The 19,124-nt window shown below is 31.3% G+C and overlaps 2 protein-coding genes across 11 annotated transcripts in view; one reads left to right on the top strand and one right to left on the bottom strand.

Moving 5' to 3' along the window:
• TTLL5 (Tubulin tyrosine ligase-like 5) overlaps positions 1-17,208 on the top strand; it is a 29,637-nt gene extending 12,429 nt beyond the window's left edge. For 6 of the 10 annotated variants that reach the window (XM_012490392.3, XM_003696725.4, XM_086904525.1 and 3 more), the window contains 13 exons: positions 245-325; positions 458-581; positions 13,400-13,506; positions 13,770-13,983; positions 14,217-14,473; positions 14,548-14,747; positions 14,824-15,053; positions 15,131-15,326; positions 15,400-15,565; positions 15,645-15,785; positions 15,866-16,016; positions 16,104-16,270; positions 16,370-17,208. In XM_012490392.3, coding sequence (XP_012345846.1) covers positions 245-325; positions 458-581; positions 13,400-13,506; positions 13,770-13,983; positions 14,217-14,473; positions 14,548-14,747; positions 14,824-15,053; positions 15,131-15,326; positions 15,400-15,565; positions 15,645-15,785; positions 15,866-16,016; positions 16,104-16,270; positions 16,370-16,592 — 2,257 coding nt within the window. In that variant the 3' untranslated portion in view covers positions 16,593-17,208. Of the gene's footprint in view, positions 1-223; positions 326-457; positions 582-13,399; positions 13,507-13,769; positions 13,984-14,216; positions 14,474-14,547; positions 14,748-14,823; positions 15,054-15,130; positions 15,327-15,399; positions 15,566-15,644; positions 15,786-15,865; positions 16,017-16,103; positions 16,271-16,369 lie in introns of all 10 variants that reach the window. The other 4 variants (XM_012490395.3, XM_012490391.3, XM_086904528.1 and 1 more) reach the window with 4 other exon arrangements.
• On the bottom strand, positions 608-6,720 carry LOC100868177 (uncharacterized). Its single transcript, XM_003696731.4, has 2 exons — positions 6,365-6,720; positions 608-3,135 (listed from the first exon to the last, which is right to left on the bottom strand). Exon 2 carries the CDS (start codon positions 3,116-3,118, stop codon positions 1,376-1,378), a length of 1,743 nt encoding a protein of 580 aa, XP_003696779.2. The 5' UTR covers positions 3,119-3,135; positions 6,365-6,720; the 3' UTR covers positions 608-1,375.
• Positions 17,209-19,124: the final 1,916 nt, after the last annotated feature.

Here is a 19,124-nt window from a genome sequence, read left to right as displayed (position 1 = left end):
AAATAGATTATCCGATTTCTATTTTACCGACATCTGATAAACTCGAGGGCGCTATATTCTAAGAGAGAAATTTTTGCAGTAATGATACAGGAATAATATAAATTGTATCTGTTACTTGAAGTTTTTATCGATTTTATTAATATTTTTAATATTTTAATATTTAAAAATATCTAATTAAATTAAAATACTTATATTAATAATAATTAAATTATACATGCAATAGTTTGTAAAATATATTTTATAGCACAACGAAAGACGCAAGTCCGCAAAACAACGAATGGCTATTAAGTGGACCAAGTGGGAACAAGTCTATTTTACGTTTCAAGTAAGTTTAACGTCTTATTCCTTTATGATTTACATATAATATGCAAAATACAATAAATTATACAATGCAATAAATTATATTGCAGAATAATGTAATCTTTGATATTTTTTTTTTTTTTTACTGTTTTCTTAGATGTTCCGCATTAGCAACTCCTCCGAAAGAACCTCCCGCGAAAATATTGCACATGACCTATAAAATTTTTCAAACGGACACTAAACTTATTAATCTTTTGCTGCAATCACACGGCTTAACAGAGGTAAGTTATTAAAAAAACAATTCAAATTTATTTTCAAAAAATTATTTATTTTCAGTACATATGTACTAAGAAAATCAAATCATTCGTTCATAACAGAAATTAATTTTTTGTTTTTTTCTTTCTTTTTTTTTTATTTTTTTATTTTATTTTTATTTTTATTTATTTATTTATTTTTTTTTTCTATTTTTAAGTACTCATTAATATACAAGTTGCGAGAATAGTGATACAACTTATATTTAAGACAAATACATTTTTTATATATTTTATCATGACACTTGTTTACTGGCATAATTTTTTTTAACTGAATTTTTAATTTAATAATTATATTTTGTGATATAAAAAAAATCGTATATTTCGTATTATATATTTTGATTTATTTGTTAATAATATTACTGTAATGTAAGTTACTATATATAATATGAAATAGTTTTCTACATATAGTTTTCTTTATTTAATATTTAATATGTTATTATTCAATATTACTTTAGTACTTATCGTTGTAACGAAGTATATAATTATACAAGAAAATCAAATCAGAATTCAGTAAATAAAACAAAAATGTATTTTTAAAAAAATTCTAAGATGACCAATTACTGTTACGAGTTGCATTTAAATTTACATTCATTTAATTATATAATAAACATTTCTTCCCATTTATCCAAATATAAATTGTCTTATATTTATTAAAATTATTTTTAATACTGACAATTTTACAGTCTATTAAAGTATAACAGATTTAAACAGTAGCCAATTGTGTCATGGACAAAATTTTTAAAAAATTTTTTAAAAATCTGTTACTGAATACAATTACCACAAAACCAATGAGCTCCTGGACATAAATCTACATCTAAATTTGCGCGAGTAAGTGTTGTTCTTAACATCCTTACACCTTCACAATCTAAACCCCAATTTGCCAAATTTCCAATCTTTTTCAGTCTTTTACAATTTTTAAACATGTTAAGGACAGTAGTTGCAGATACTTTACTGGCCTCATATATATAAAAACACGTTAGATTTTGTACTAAACTATTTTCACATTTATCAGACTTTCTTGGATTTCTATGCTTGTTTGATACACTCAATAATTTTTCCAAGTGTTCATTAGTGAGATCAAAACAACTATGAACATGTAATGCTGTTAATTCTGGTGCTAATGAAAGAAGTTTTGTTATAGCAATAGCACTCACTATACGTCCTAATTGAATTTTTTTCAAATATTTTAATGGAGGAGGGTCGACACCTTCTGTCCAAATTATATTTGACCCATCATTAGTAAATGTTCTAAGATTAGAACAACTACTAAGAACTTCTTTCAAATCAACTTGAATAGGATTTTCATTTTGAGTTATTCTGAGATTAAGTTCACGTAAATTATGACCATTAGTACGAAGATAATCATAAAAACCATCTAACCATTCTCTTTGAGGTGGTATACTGTGCACACTCAAGGAAGTAACATAGGGAAATAGTCTCAAAGCTTCAGGAGGATGATGAGGCTCAGAAATATGTAATTTTTCTACTCTTGGACAAGCCTGCGCCAGAAGTTCCAAACGAACTGGAGTAGTTCTGCTACTTCTTGCTTGAGTTAGACTAAATGGAGTTTTAAATCCAATAAGTCCTTTATTCATTATTTCCACTACTCTTCCCATGTGACTATATTCTGCTAAAGATTCCAATCGTGGGACATGTACCAAAGCTAAAAGTACTCCTGCACTGGTAACACCAGTATTAGCAACATTAAGTACTCTAAGTGTGTCACAGAGAAAGTTTCTGCTTTCATAATATTCTAATAATACCCCTTGTTTTTCCTTCTTTTCTGATTTAGAATTTTTCATTTTCAATTTTGAAAGTAATGTTTTTAAACGAGACCAACTAGTAGGTTCTTGCATAGCAGTATGAGGTACTTTATCTCGAAGTTCTACTTGTAACAGTAATTGTTTCAATCCTATATCTGTTACTTGTCTTGAACAAGCTACATCCAAATGCACAAGTTTTGGACAGGCTTTTCCCACCACTTGAAGCACTGCATCACTGGCTATATTACGCAGAGTTAAACTCATTAAATTTTTCATATTTAAAAGTGCACATCTTAATAATTTGCAATCTAATCTTAATAAAGCAGAACGAGCCAATTCTAAAGATTCAAGTCCAATTCCTTCTGATGCAAGCAGTTTTAATAATGATGTTTGATGACTACATCCATAATAACAACAGAGATTCACTTTTAATTGCTTTATATCATGCCCAAGAAGAAGGGCTAAAAGATATAAAGGAGCTGGGCCAGAAATTAAAGTTGATCCATCAGATGCAGGTCCATATAACATTTTTGAAGTTTCTTCAATAACTTGAGATCTTAAACGTGCTGGCAAGGCATTAATATAATATGGTCTTATGGTCTGCTTTGCATATGCCAATACTTGTGCAGCGGATGATTCTTGTGAAAGCACCTGCAGCCTTCGGCACGTCCCGTCGAGTTGTTGACACACACGTCCCAAACTAAGCCCCTCTAGGGAATTAGGCTGACGGTGGCCAGGCATCTTCTCTTGTTCATTCACTATAATATTATATACATTATTTAATATAATATAATGACATAAAAATTATTTCAATATTTATATTTTAAGTAAGAACAATTATATATTATTAATTATATATATACAATATTAAAGTTTGGAATTACTAGAATTTGCTAACAAAATTTAACACATGATAATTAATATATGAAATTTATTACAACTCTTTTCTTGTGTATTATGAAGTATTTTAATCGTAAAAATTAAGTATTCAAATAGATTTAATTATAAAGTTATAAAAAAATATGCGTATAAAAAATTATTTTTTTTAAATACTAAATATTAATTGCATATACTGATAGACGAAATAAGATCAATGTTATAATTTTGAGGTTAACTACGTTTAAATCACAGTATAATAATTGTTTTTTTGCTTTACAAGTTCCTACTTTAATATGAATATCGTAATCATATTATCATGACAAAATCATCTGAAGAAAACATTCTATATAAACAACTTTCCTGTATAATTATGAGCAGCGAAAAATCGTTGCTACTATCCTCACAAACTTTCATGGCAGAACGCGCCGACGCTTTTTCTTCACATTGTTTAACTATTGTTTATTGAAACTATCATAAATTCAAAAAATCATCATTTTTTTATTTTTTGATAAATCTAAATATTTTAAATTTGTAATTATAAAAGATGTTTTTACACTCCTACTATTTTTTATTATTATTATTTTTTTTTTTTTTGATAACAAATGAATATATAACTTTAATTTACAATTTTCTAGTTTTGTATTTGAAAAAAGAATAGCTAATCAAAACGTTTAAATAAATGATTCTTTAATTGAGTTATTATCAAAGTAAAAATAAATTTTTACAAATTTTTAATTTAATAGTAAAAGAAAAATAAGTATTTTATTTTATATTTAATAAACTAAATAAAATTTGATATACTTGTATTTGTCTTTCTTTTACGATTCTATGCGTCATGATATATCAATCAGAAAAATTAAAAAATGTGTTTTGTTCTAAAAATATTACACCATATTATATTTATATATTATAAGTTATATATATGTATATATTTTTTTATGTATCATTATGTATCGTGAACAAATCGATTATCATTATTTTCAAGCTTCATCATCAATTTTTTCTATTAATTTAGAAAGAATATTAATTCATTGCTTAAGTGATTATTCGTTATTGGCAATATAATTAATTAAATTATAATTTAATATATCATTCTTTCGTTGAAATTGGCTTTTCTTTTACATTGCATAGACAAGATGAAATACGAATTTAATTCAAATTCGAATTTTAATTCATTATATAAATAAATAATATCGTAAAACTAAATCATCGATAAAATGATTTCTACATTAGTAATACAGTAATACATCATTCATAAGATTATTTTTCTCTGCTATTATCACACTAACGTCTTTATTTCAATCGATTTCTATTCTGTACATAAACGATGTTCGTCTAAGCAATTATCAAAGACCTGTTGCGAGAGTGACAGAAAGGTGGCATCGATGCATGCTATAATTGCGAAAACGTTGGAGAACGGTCCGCGAACAGCAAGGTTTCACGCGACCTCTTGTTAATTAACTAACGCCTCGTGTACCGTAATGCAATTTTGCGAGTCGTCACAGATAGCTATCTATATGCACGCACAAACGAAATCAGAAGAAATATATTAAACGTTAAATTTATAGAATAAATATTATGATGAAAACGATTACGAAAAATCACAAATAAAAAAAAAAGATTAGAAAACATAATCGCTATTAACTTGACTTGAAAAAAATATTAGATTTAGATTAAAAGTAAATATTGCAATTGTATTTAAACTTGACCTAGACCTAGCTACTGTTTGATTTAGACTAAATCACGCGGCAAAAGCATATCTTAGATTTTACATGGAAATAATTACTCATGCAAATAGAAACATATGCAAATCGCATTCAGTTCTGATTGGATAATACTTGAGATTGAATTATTGAAATCTAATCGGTTTCTTCGATATTTTATTCTTTATTATTGCGTCGTAGGTCACATATTTCGGTAATATGAATGTTATCTTCAAAGTTTCAAATCGATTCCGTAGAAGCCGCAATCGGACAACCAGATAGAAATTCGCGTGATGCACATGACGCGATTAACATCGAAATCCGAACAATATGTAAATACAGTGTGTCGTTCACACGTTCGGTTACATAAAGGCAAACACGACCGAATCTGACATACTGCTGCGACACTTTCACTGGACCATTTTTTTTTTTCGTTCATTCTACTTGCGAGCAATCGACGCTACTTTCTAGTAACGGTATTAAAACGGCTTGACACTCAATGTTCACATTTCTACATCACTGGAACTAATTGGAAATATACTTATACTTAATGATATTCGATCATTGATTTTCTTGATTCAATACAATATTTTTTAATCGATTTAAACACCGTGTTGCACAAATAAGTAACTAGTAAGTAACGCATACTCGAGATACATTGAGTATATGTTACCCACGTGTCACTGTATCAATAAGATCTAAACAAAACTTTCAAACTCTTTCAACTATAAATCGTGTACATTTTAAAAGAACGCTTTTCTTCGAGTAATAGGAAAAAAATGATCGTTTATTTCAAGTAAATATTTTTAAATTGAAATTTCGATCGAATCTTTTCCTATTTCGTATTCCCAACCGATCCAAATTCAGTGTTCAACAGTTGCGTATATGTTTCTAAAAGCAGCGCAAAATCTCTGGCATAGGTTGCCCTTTTACTCATATAACACGGCTTTAACTATATCTTTCACGAAACCATCAAATACTTTTTAATAACACTCCTCTCAATTTTCTCAATACGAACGAACCGAATTAAAAGTAGTATTTTAACTAGATAAACATTAGTAAAGAAAATCATAAAGAAAGAACGAGAAAAAGAGCGGAATATATTCTTCGCAACAGTATCGAATAACGCCACGATGCTCATCGCCCCTCGAAATATTATAATTCATGAAAGAAGCAAATAACTCCGAGCTCGTAAAGTATCGATCGTAATTCCCTGTTTATCTCTTCTGTTCGCACTCGATTCTTCGTGAAAATTAAGCTCTGTTTTGCGACGAAATTTCAAGTCGAAAATAAAAAGTGATCGAAAAGTTAGGTCGGTATGTTGTTAATAAGAAACGGCGAGAGATTGATCATAGTCTAGAGAGAGAAAGAAAAGGAAAAGAATGGTATCGCGTCAGGTGCCTACCTTGAAACAAGCAAGTCCCCTACGGGTGTCTCCTGAGCGGCGGCTCGTGCTAGACTGCCGCCGCTACGAAATCGCATGCGTCTGCTGGCTGATGCGGACTCGGTTCTCGACTCGGCTCGGCCCGCGACCTCGTCGTCCGGCTTTTCGCTTGCCCACTACACTCACGATGCTACACACTTCTCCATCCATTCTGGGGCTGAGTAGTCGAGCCGCCAACTCTCGGTCCCTCGTCGTTTCATAGTTGCCTTAAAATATGCTTCTTTATTTATTTATCGGATAATGATTACAGGATATCTCGCCGTTGCGTGCATTACGCTCTCCCAGCGATATGCCTCGCGTTATCGTGAAAAATATCGATTTTCCGGAGGAAAGCACGTTGTTCTATCATCTTTCATCCTCTTTGAAACACAATTTCGTGTTGCGTGGTTGGTATGAAATCGCGTTGGACTTCACATCGATATTATATACATGTCAAAGATACGGAACGCAAAAGAAAATATTATTAATTCGTACTTTTTCACGAAAGATTATGAAACGATCGAGGAAATATATAATTTCATAATATCAAATAATTTTTTTCAAAGTAACATTCATTTTAATCGTTGGCAAATTCGTTGCGATTTGTAATTGGTGATTGGAAAGCGCGTTAATTGCCAGTCATTCGCCTCTGCGCTGCGGGTCATCGGGCGATCTCGCCCCATACCCTCCTCCCGAGGTATTACACGCGGTGTCGGTGTCATCGACGTTCCAGAGGATCGTCTCATGATCGTTCGATCCGGATCAATTGCTCTTCAACCGAAACACATGTGCCTTGAAACGTAATTTGTTGCAACGAAGATAGAGACGCGTATATTTGTTTAATCGAGGATCATAAATTATGCCGAGACAATTAATTATTCACATTCACATTGCTCGAAACATCTCGCAAAATTTCCTTTTAGATCTTTTGAAGTTTTAGATGTTTCTTTCTTTCTTTCTCTACTATCTTGAAATTTTATTTTAAAGATCGAAAGCACGAGGTCAACGATGTCTCGCGAATGTGAGGACAATCGCCGGCTCGATATTCTTGTCTCTGTAAAAGCTCAGGTGCCATTGAAATATTTTTGGCGTATCGAAGTTGTAGGGCATCTCGATATAGCAGGGCTCAAAATTTCGAGAATTATTCGACTATTTCGGGATTTGGTAGCGAGGTCTCTCGACCCTCGCAAGTTTCCACTCTATTTTCGTCTGTTTACATTCTCAAAGGGATCGAATACGTTTTCTCGTCTCTTTGCGTTCATAACACCCTGTTACTCCTTCAAATTTCGTTTACTCGTACTACTCAGTACAATTTTCTAAGACTCGAGCGAATTGAGTTAGGGAAACCTTAATTGCTTCCTTCTTTGTCGTCTACCGACAAAGAGTTTTTTTTTTCTGTGCAATTCTTTTTAAATCAATAGGAGAAGGATAAGAAGAGAGAATTTCAGTGGTTCGTCTCCGTCTTTGTGGATCGTTGAGTACATACACCAGCTCGTTATCCTTGATCGGTAACGCAATATGTGGCTCACGTAAAAGCGGCGAGCAAAAGCGCGACCATGTGTTTGCCTTCTTGTCGCGCGTGTAAGGTACATCGCATCTTCTGTTTTGATACCTTTCTTCGATAGATCGTAACAGAATCTTCTTCTAATCGTCACCTTCGATATTGCTGACGCAGACGTTCGTTAATCATCGTCTATGAACTTGTGAATCAATATCAATAACACGTATTATACATTCCCTGCTGAAACACGGACGCCTCTTTTTTTCCTCAACATCAATTGAGCATTTCGCAACAACGTTCGCTCATATATTAGAAATACGAAAAAAGAAAAAGAAAAAAAAAAAAAGAAAAACGACGATTAAATCTTGCGATTCTAAAATTCGTAATTATGAGAAATTAATTATGGACGCATTAATGATACTAATATGAAATTCAACCTTAGAAATTAACGTTTTTAATTTACATATGATTATGCAAATATACGTAAAATTCTATGTGTTAGCTATCTATGTGTTATTTTTTTTATTATGTGTTAAATTTTTTTTTTTTTAAATTCATACACATTATTGAATTGCAGAAACTTTTTGCAAACAACAAATGTAAATTCACCGCAACTATTCTGTTTCCGCGACTATTTTTTTCGATGCCCTCGTCTTTTTCTCTCCCCCCTCCCCTCTCCCTCCTCTCCCCCCCGATAACAATCGGTTTTCGGATCCGAGAAAATTCGAGCTAGGCAAACTACCGGAGTAGTTCACGGTGTCGCGTTTCATGGTTCTCGCGCAATTACAGGGGATCGATACGAGGTGAAAGCAAACCTCGAGCGGTAAAGTAAAAAAAAAAAAAAGAGGAAGGTAGGATGAGATACGACAGTGGTGTCTACAAGTGGAGAATCTCTTCGCTCGGTCTCTTCGTTCCAATTAAGTCCCCCTTAAAACGCTTGATGCGCCGGTTTAACGCTGTTCGCCGACTGTGAAGTGTCGCGCAGCGTTTCCGTACGATGGGGGCCTCGCTCTGAATTTTTCCCTGGAGCAATTACGTTTCGCGGATTCATTTTTCTTGCGCGGTTGCAACACTCGGGAGATGGTCTCGACGACGCAGATCTCCAGCGGACGATCAGAGATGTCCTCTCGATGACAAACCCGATGGCAAAAAAGCGAGCAAAGTCAGAAGCAAAGAATGTTGCTCTCGACTCGTGCCACTCTCGCTTCGCAGATCCTTTTGCTTATATCGTCATGGAATGTACGAGTTAACGATGGAGATCTCGAATTGATCGGGATATGCAATATTCATCGAATTAGTTCCATTATCCATTATCCTATGACGCGTTTAAAGTAAAAACGTATAAAGCGAGAATAAACTTGTTTATATTAAAAAAAAAAAAAAAAAAAAAAAAAAGAAAAGAAAAACATCGATGGAAATTATACATGTAGAATAATTCAATAATTATTTCCATTTAATTTTTTATTCAGACTCGTGACAACAATGCTACTGCTAAAATTATAATTGCATTCATTCCAGAGTGCATACTCGAAGCATTTGGATTCTCCGATTCGACGAATAATCGCCAAACGGATAAATAATTTCTTTAATTTCGAAAAAATTGTTTTTATCGACCAACACAATTGTTTCTAGGCTTTCCCACTTTGGTCGAAAGTTAAAAAGATCGCCACGAGGTTAAGGATAATATGTTGAAATGTGTCGCGAATGTTAAAAAAATATGTTAAATATGTTAAAAAGAAGTTGAAACGAAAAGGACGGGGAAGAGTTCGCGACAATTATACACGCAGTGATAAAACGGTCGTGTAATAATTCGTGACACTCGGTAGGTAGTATATTTCACCGTCGGGTATATTCGTACAGCGATTATGGCGGACAACAGGTGAGGACACGGGCAGATCTGGTGGGATAAGGTTTGAGGGTCACGCGCCGCCTTGGAAGGTCCGTGACTGAAAAGCTAACCGGTCCTGTACGTCTATCACTCTCGTAGAAAACATATATAATGTGTACCACGTCCCTGGCCACCGGTGTTCCTCCTAAATTTCCGCATTGCTCGATCGCCTGTTCCTTCCGTTCGATTCACGACGTCGATCGCTCGTTATTGAGATCGAAACACGGTGACTGGGGACAGAGACCTTCGAATCGAGACGAGGAGACGGTCCTTGAGAGGTATATGGTATACTATTAGCGTCGAATGCCTCGAATATGTATCCTGGCCAACTCGTTTCCTTTGCTAGGCATATCGCTCCTCTTAGTTGAAATATTCTCTATCAAACATTTTTCCCAAGATGTGTCGCTATATTTCTGCATTTCTTTCACCTTTTCAAGTAAAATTAGAAAGCACGTGCAAACTTTAAAGGAGTCTAATTTATTTATCCTAAGAAGGATAACGCGTAAAGAAAGTGATAAAACTTTAGATTTACTCGGACTTTTCAAAATGGTAAGTAGGACTTTTTAAATAAGGAAGGCAGTAACGAGGCTCTTTAAGATTATATTCTTTATAAAGTTCGTCTGGCTTTGGCTTTGTTCGTAAGATATTTAAGAGGGTTCAACGGCTTCATGGAACTTTAACTCAAGTTCGACTGTGTATTTTCGGTTTTGTTTTTTTTTTTCTTTTTTTTCCTCGCGTCGGATAGAGAGGAGGAGGGAACATCGTAAGAGGAAAGGATTCACCGTGGAACGTATTGCAGTCGGAGTGTTTGATCGTTTAACGATCTTGTTTCCTTTGCGCTCGTAACCCGAAAGTAAATCCATTATATCGGGATGACTAACCTAACTCAATCTTCAAGCTGTTTATGACTCTTTCAGTTATCAATATTAGCTCTCTGCCCACGCTAGAACTACCTCGGCCGAATTTCTCAAGTTAAATAGTCGGATATCAAAACAGTTCACTTAAAACCCGATGAAATAAACAGTCGAAGGATAAAATTGAAAATTATATCTAAAACTATGGCTCGAAACAATTATGCGACAAAATATTATACAAAATCCTTGTAAAAGATAATAGTGATTTGATGATCTTCATTTATTTCATTCGTATTTATTTCATCATCGTTATTATTTGTTATTGGAAATCAAACGCGCGGTAAAATCAAAAGTATCAGTTACACGTAACGAATGAAAAATTTTGAATGTGCAAACAAAACAATAAATGAAAAGTCAATGAGCTTGGTCGCCGTGACCATGGTCACGTAGTCTATAGTGAAGTTATTGCGCGTCAGATTCTTCATTGTATCTTTTTTTCTATTGTATCCGTGTCTTCTGTTCTGCTCTACCCAAAGAATCCATCTTGGAAGTTCGTAAACAAAATTAGTAATCCTCTTATCTTCTGCCCGCTTCTGTTCGATTAGTTATCGTCCATAATAATTACAATTTAAAAATATTTTATCCTCTTCTTTTTCTTTTTTTTTTTTTTTTTTCCTAACGAAAAATCGAGAAACGTCACCATTGGATTTCATGGAAACAGCAGAAGTTCGCATCAAATTTTACTTTACGAGCTATATTATGGCTCGTCGACACCGAACGGCTCGAAGAGGACGTTATCGAATTACGATGAGGTCCATCCTTATTAGAGTCAATTGATATGATCTACATTCGCGCTAGATCACGTGCTCGCAATCATCGGTGCTCTTTATCGAGCTTAGGTCATCGTATAGCAAATGCGCGTGGTGTTATAATACTGCATTTACATTAAACTTATTGTTAGATCGGTAAACTTTCTACTACGTGATGAAACGGGACACCCTGTATACCTGACTGTTTTAAAAGGAAATCATACCATTAACCGTCATTGCCAAGTCTCGATGGTAATGTAAGAAGGCTATCGCTGAAATTCAATTAATTTGCATAAATTATTGCCTTAAAGAGTCTAGGCACTACTCCAATTCGGACAGGTTACCGTGTTAACACCTGTACGCGTAATTTAACTGTACAAGAAGCAACGCTTATTCTTCGACAAAAACCAGGAAGTTCTGCGATCGATCGTTGAATCGAAAGGAAGGACCTTGCAAAACGATCGTAAAGGATCGTTCGACTCGATAGTTTCGATATTTGGAGAACAATAGAACTTTAAAAGCATCGATACAATTGGTCATAAAGTTTTCAGATACGCAGACCATTGCTATCTGACTCATTTGAACATTTTTTGCGTGGATTTATGATTGTCAAAAATGATTGCGATTCAAGCATTAGGAACGATAATAACTTACTCTTTAACTCAGCGGTTCTCAATCAATTAATCAATAACGATATTAGGAAATTACGAAAAAAGAAAAGTCATAATTCGAAAAAAGTTTGGAAACAACTGTTTTTCACTCGTTTTTCTTCGATCGATTGAATTCGTACATAAATTTATTATTTTCCGTTTATCCTTATAATTACTTTTTGCATTTTTCTTTCGATATTTTATAATCAAGGTTCATTTTAAAAATTGTACAAGTCAAAAAATTTAATTTTTTTCAAAATTAAGAATGTAATATAGATACGATAATTTAACACTGATAATTTTACAAATCATAACACAATTGGTGCGAGACTTAATTCGCTACTTTCAATAACGATTATATCGTCCGTGAATAGATATCATCTTTTATTCCGGTCGATTGTTTGATCTTAATTAGAGTCATTAATTAGAGTCATTAATAATCAAGTCATTAATTAAGCTCGTTCAACGCGATCTGAAATAAATATTGTTTAAATCTCGTTAATATCAAACACCGTGGTAAAATTATCGCAATTATACACGTAAAAACTATATATATATATAGGCTTAGAAGATTAATGGTTAAGATAATTAAAAGGATTAATTATTCTTCCGCGTGAGATCGATTGAAATTTGTATGATGACGAAATAATCCTGCACACTCCTAGCATAATTTGTATAAATTGATTTATCTTTATCTTTTCTTATCAATATATCGATAGAAATGAAATTTAATGGAATTAAATAAAATGAAGTAATTTTAATTTTACCCAATTATTCTTGAATGTCTAAAATAACTTCCTTGTCTTCTCGTATGATATTTTTTTTTTTTTATCATATTCATACTATAAATAATTCTTCGCTAATAAATCGCGTTCATTAACATTCAACTAATAATAAACTATAATATACTATAACTATAATATAAAAAGGTGAAAATGAAAATATAATTATAGACAAGATCATAGATACGAAAATTATCGTAATCACGTTGACCTTATCACATTGCTGCATTCACTAAATACTATAATTAATAATTTGTTCACGTAAATATACATACATGTCTCTATGAAAGATGACAACAAGGTCGACGAAAACGATATATATATATACTATATATATGAATGACAATGCGGCATGAATATTAAAAAGTGTCAATGTGACAATGATAGACACATTTTGTTAAACTTATCTCATGCATTATTTATTAAGCGAGGCTTAATTAATCAGGTTTTATCGCCTGATTAATTTTTCGTTGATTTATCCTTAAAAGAATAAAAATTGAGGCATTTATTGATACAGACACTTCTTTTTTCAGGTTTCTATGAATGAGATGGATTTTAACATTTTGTGGATGGGAAATCATCCAAAACCGGATATTCTACGAAATTTAATGCCTTATCAAAAAGTAAATCATTTTCCAAGGTATGTAAATCATTTTCCAAGATACATAAATATCTTCGGATATTTGCTCAAGGAAATTAACAGATAATTCCAAGGAAATCAAAGTTAATTTTAGAACACACGAAAGAATATATTAAATAGTGAGGAACACAGTGAGGCATGTATTATTTATTTATGCTGCTCAAAATAATAGATCGATTGAAAAAAAAAAAAAAGAAATTTAACTAATTTCAATTAATGGAATTAAAAGTGAAAATTTGAAAGATCTATCGTTCTGTCTTTAGATCGTATGAAATAACGCGCAAGGATCGATTGTACAAGAACATCGAGGCAATGCAACGCAGCAAGGGTTTACGAAATCTGGATTTTATACCCCAGACGTTTCTGCTGCCCAGCGAATCGAGAGAATTACTCACTGCGCATTTCAGGTATCGCGGGCCCTGGATTGTCAAACCCAAAGCCAGTTCTCGTGGACGTGGGATTTATATTGTTAACAGTGTGAGCATAATAATTTCTAGGTATGAATATAGATAACGTGGCCTGCACCTGCATGCTTGTTTTCGTATAGCGCCAATATCACATTGAAAGCATTATTAGCTTTTTTTTTTTTTTTATTAACTCGAAAAAATATATATCAAAGAACATAGAAATTTTGTTTCTGTATTTGCTAAATATATATATAATTTATGTACAAGTATTGATTTCGAACTATGCATCTTTTGTGTTCGTAGCCCGAAAAGATCCTTACGGATGAATCTGTAATCGTTGCACAATACATAAATAATCCGCTACTCGTCGATGGGCACAAATGTGATTTACGGTTGTATGTAGCCGTCACAAATTACGACCCACTATTGATCTATTTGTATGAAGAGGGCTTAGTGAGATTCGCCACGGTGAAGTACGATGGTGGCAACCAATATATTTGGAATCCCTGCATGCATTTGTGCAATTATAGTATTAACAAATTCCATGTGGATTACGTAAAGTAAGTAAAATCGTTTTTATCGCTATACGTCTGAAGATAGATTACTCCATTACTATAAATTATCTGTGTTGTAGGAGCGAAGATCCAGATGCGGAGGATGTAGGCCATAAATGGACCTTATCCGCATTACTTAGACATTTACGATCAATGGGACAGGACACGGAATTGCTCATGCAACGAATAGAGGATATTATCATAAAGTCGATTCTCGCAACTGCCTCTGGAATTGTCAGTGGTATCAAGCAATTTGTGAAATATCCAGAGGCATGTTTCGGTAATTTTGGATTTATTATTTTGTCAAATAGATAAGATGGTAAAGATATTTTGATAAATTATATATTTTATTCTAGAATTATTTGGATTTGATATTTTAATTGATGATACGTTGAAACCATGGTTGTTGGAAGTCAATTTAACGCCATCATTAGGTTGCGATTCACCGCTCGATGTTAGATTGAAATCGGCATTAATAGCTGATTTGCTTACCCTGGTTGGAATACCTGCGATTGATCCAATGTTACGACCCCAAAGTACACAACTAAATCGATCCGCAATTACTTCTACTAAAAGAATAGTTAACGTAAGTTCTTTGATGTGAGTTTTTAATTGAATAACGAATCATGATTAAACATATTAGGTTTATTTTGTTATTTTTAGTATAGAAGAGTACATTCGGCGGAAACATTGTCGCAAAGAAAAAAGAATGCGAGCAAAAGTAATATCAATAAATCAGGATTAACAATTGAACAACAACGAATAGTTGCATCCGCAAAAGCCCAATTCGAACGACGAGGAGGATTTGTTCGTATATTCCCTAGTCCAAAATCATGGGAAATGTATTCACAATATTTAGGTACAATATTTAAAATAATTTTTATCATAAATTGTAAATGATATTATATTTAATATTATTTTTTTATATATAGATCCAACCACTGGAATACCAATAGTTTCGGATCCCTTAGGACCCGGCAGAGTTCCACACCAAATTAATACGAATCATAATTTAATGTTACACGAACAATTATTTCCCGCAGCTAGTCGTACTACTGATTTTATCATTCCCGAAGTTACCTTGGACAGATTGTCTAGGTACTTTTGTGAAAATAATAAAAAATTAAAAAATCCATTTCTTAAATAATAGTATACAAATTGGTACAACTTATTACAGATATGAAAGATATGAGAGAGCGTTGGTAAAAGGGCACAAACAAAGTTTAGATCGTGGTCATAGTAAAGAGAATATAGATACGGATAAGCATAAATATAAAAGTCAAGTGGTGCAGTCTATGCATGAAGGAAATAAGCTTAGGTTGGTTATATGATTGTATCAATATTTCCAATCAAATATACAAAAAACTTTATATATCACATAATTAACAAAATTTTCAGTCCTGGAGAAGCTAGAAAAGCCTTCGGTTTATATTTAGGACATATTTTGCGTAAAATATCACAGCCTAATGCGGATCCAGCATGTTGCGATCTTGTGATGAAATTTCTTCAACAATCAGCTAGTAATTTAAGAACACCATTCTTTTTCACGGTAAGTTGTGTAAATTATGTTATTTAGAATTTTACATGTTTTTTATTTTATTTATTTATTTATTTATTTATTTTTTTTTTATTACAGTTACCAAGTAGTAAATTGAGCGAGAAAGATCGGGCTGCAGTTACGGCTAAACAACTCTCAGACTTTTTACATTTATATAATCGAGAAACAGATCTTTACGCGGATACAGTTGACCGTCCACGTACTGTTCCGAATCGACTTTTCCAAAAATTTTTAGCTGCGGCAAAGTAAGTCTATATTTAATTTTTCTTTCATTTATATTTTATTATTATATGACATATATTTTTAATATATAATATCTAATATATAATCTAATTATTAAATAGTGAACAAGATCTAGACGATATATTAAGTTTACAAACGAGGCTATACAAATGCGCCCATAGTTTTTTGGGAAGAAGCGGTTTTGCAGGAAGTCTACCTGGTCCTAATTTGTTGGGTTCTTTGCCTCATATTACATCTCGTGTATATTCCAACGCTGCAACTAGTGAACAATGCAAATGTAATCAATCATCAATCACTAGGCCTATAAAAGCTGCACGTACTTAGTTACATAATGTGAATATTTGTTATAGATACATTTGCTTGTTAAAAGTACTATGTACGGCTGCTCTAGAACTTCCCAGTACAAGTGGACAATCATCCACGTATATATAATCCTAACGTTTCCCATATTAATATAGCACAGAGAATCATCACAAAACAAATATTTTGGATACGCTTGAAAAGCGCTTTAATATTCGCTTATTTATTATAAGATAGAAGAAAAAAGTTCATTATATGATATTATTGTAATGAACTACATATATCTTAAGCCTTTTTAAAAAAATTTTCTTGGTCTCTCTAAACAAGTTCATATTCTTAAATTACAATTTTATCTTAAAATTAGTCTTTAACATTAAAAAATCGATGAAGATAGATAGATAGAGAATTATTTTAAAATAAGAATTTTTAAATACTTAAGGATTTAGGTTTTGCAAATTTTATCGTATAAAACACGTGGCCAATTAAAAGTGAATCGTTTTAAGGTAAAATAGAAATCTTAAAAAATAAATAATTCAATAATAAATTTTAATGAAAATATGTCATCGGCCTAAGTAGGCGATTAATTTACTTTTGAAATTAAATTGTAGCAAATTTAATGATGAAAAATCTTTTACAAAAATATATTTTTCATTTCTTCAATACATATTTAAGTATATACAATATCATTTAAGTATGTAATTTTTAATATACATGTATATATATATATATATGTATATATATATATATATATATATATATGTTTATTTATCAAATCAACAATTAATTTTATATATAGCAATGTAGCTAAATTATAAATTTTTTTTATTAAAAATTTAAGTAGAAGTTTAAGTAATTAATTACTATTTTTAATAGTTTTATCAAAAATGTTCCTATTTAAGTTACATTTCTGTCCAATTAAAACCAACATTTTTATGAATTTATATTGATGCCTTTTTATATCTAGTCAAATTGAAGGCATACATGAAAAAATTTAACATAAGATTTTTTTTTCTTTTATGGTTACGCATTATTGTTCTTTTATTAACAATATCACGCGTATCTGACAATTTCAATTTTTTTCATAAAAAACTTAGAGATAAACATAAGATATAGTAATTAAAAAAGTAAAACATAAAAAGATTCAACGAATTAAATATTTGCGAGCATATAGTTCATAAAAAAAAATTTAAGAATTTTTCGAGATCAATTTTTCGAAGTGCAATAAAAAATTAATAATTAATAAATTCTCATATTAGATTCGTTATAAGATATAAAGCACTTTGTATAGTTATAGTAACATATATAATAATGGTTTTGAATTGTGACTCGTATTATCATCTGATAATACATATTAAATTACATATATTCAGTTTAAAAGAAATATATACCATACTTTGAGGAATGTTTATCGATATGATTGGCAGGTACCAATCCGTTAGATAAAAAATCGTATAGATCTTATCCATCCATATAATGCCGTCAGTATTTAATACAAGGATTTACAGCTTATTCTTCCAAGAAATATGTCATTTACACTATAAAAAGCTTTATAACATTGCACGCGATGAAACAGAAAGAAACATTGTATTTTTCCATTTGCGTTATTAGATTGAAATATGAAATATTGGTATACATGAATTCAACTCATTTGCTGTGATACAATTGCATGCGACGACACAGGAATCAATATCTTTGACTCAATCGCTTTTAATATGTTATAACATGTTATTTCAGTGGGTTGATCTCACGTGAAACAAATTTCTTATCATTATGCCTTGCTAAGCACAAAGGAACCTAATATTACTTTTATTATAACATGAAAGAATATTGTTATTGCATAATTGTATTCATAATTTGACACATTTTAATCAATTAAGTAATACATTATCAATAATTATTTCAAAATTTAAAGCATCTACTTAAAAAAAAAAAACTTATACAACGAATAGATATAAAAACGTGTTTTTAAATACATTTTTAATCACGTTTATTTTATCATAATCTCGGGAATTATATTTTTGTCCTATTCATTTTTATTTGTATCATATATTATTTTATTCATATAAGTTTGCGAAATATTATTTTCTATTGCTTTAAATAATATATCTAATATAATAATATAATAATATATTTATCTAAATCGAAGATATTAATCATGCAATAATATTATCTTTTATGTATATATCATTATATTTCATTGCCCAAATTTATATCTATCTTATGTCATAACAAAATATATCGGTTTCATGTCCACTATTTGCATCTATCTTAAATATTATAAAATATTGATGTCTTAAATCAAGATTATTACACACATATATACTGCCATTATTTTATAAACATATCTTTTCTTTATAACTGTAATGTATTTTTTATATCATGAGAAATTTTATTTGAATAGATGTATTTTATGTATTCAAAACATGTAAATTGTGTAAAGTAAAAGATGCACAATAGTTTCATTTATTTTTTTAAGGTTACTAGTTATAATTATTTTATTGAAAAATAATAATGTTCATACCTAAGTTAAATATTTTTTAAGTTCGTAAAGTTCTA

Source organism: Apis florea, unplaced genomic scaffold (assembly GCF_048593485.1).
Source record: "Apis florea isolate Af1SG1 unplaced genomic scaffold, ASM4859348v1 contig_2350_pilon, whole genome shotgun sequence".
NCBI classification, from domain to species: Eukaryota; Metazoa; Arthropoda; class Insecta; order Hymenoptera; family Apidae; genus Apis; species Apis florea.
This window is presented reverse-complemented; position numbering and strand designations above follow the sequence as displayed.

Excerpts from the sequence above, each read along its gene's own strand:
- LOC100868177 (XM_003696731.4), bottom strand. The coding sequence starts at position 3,118 with ATGCCTGGCCACCGTCAGCCTAATTCCCTAGAGGGGCTTAGTTTGGGA.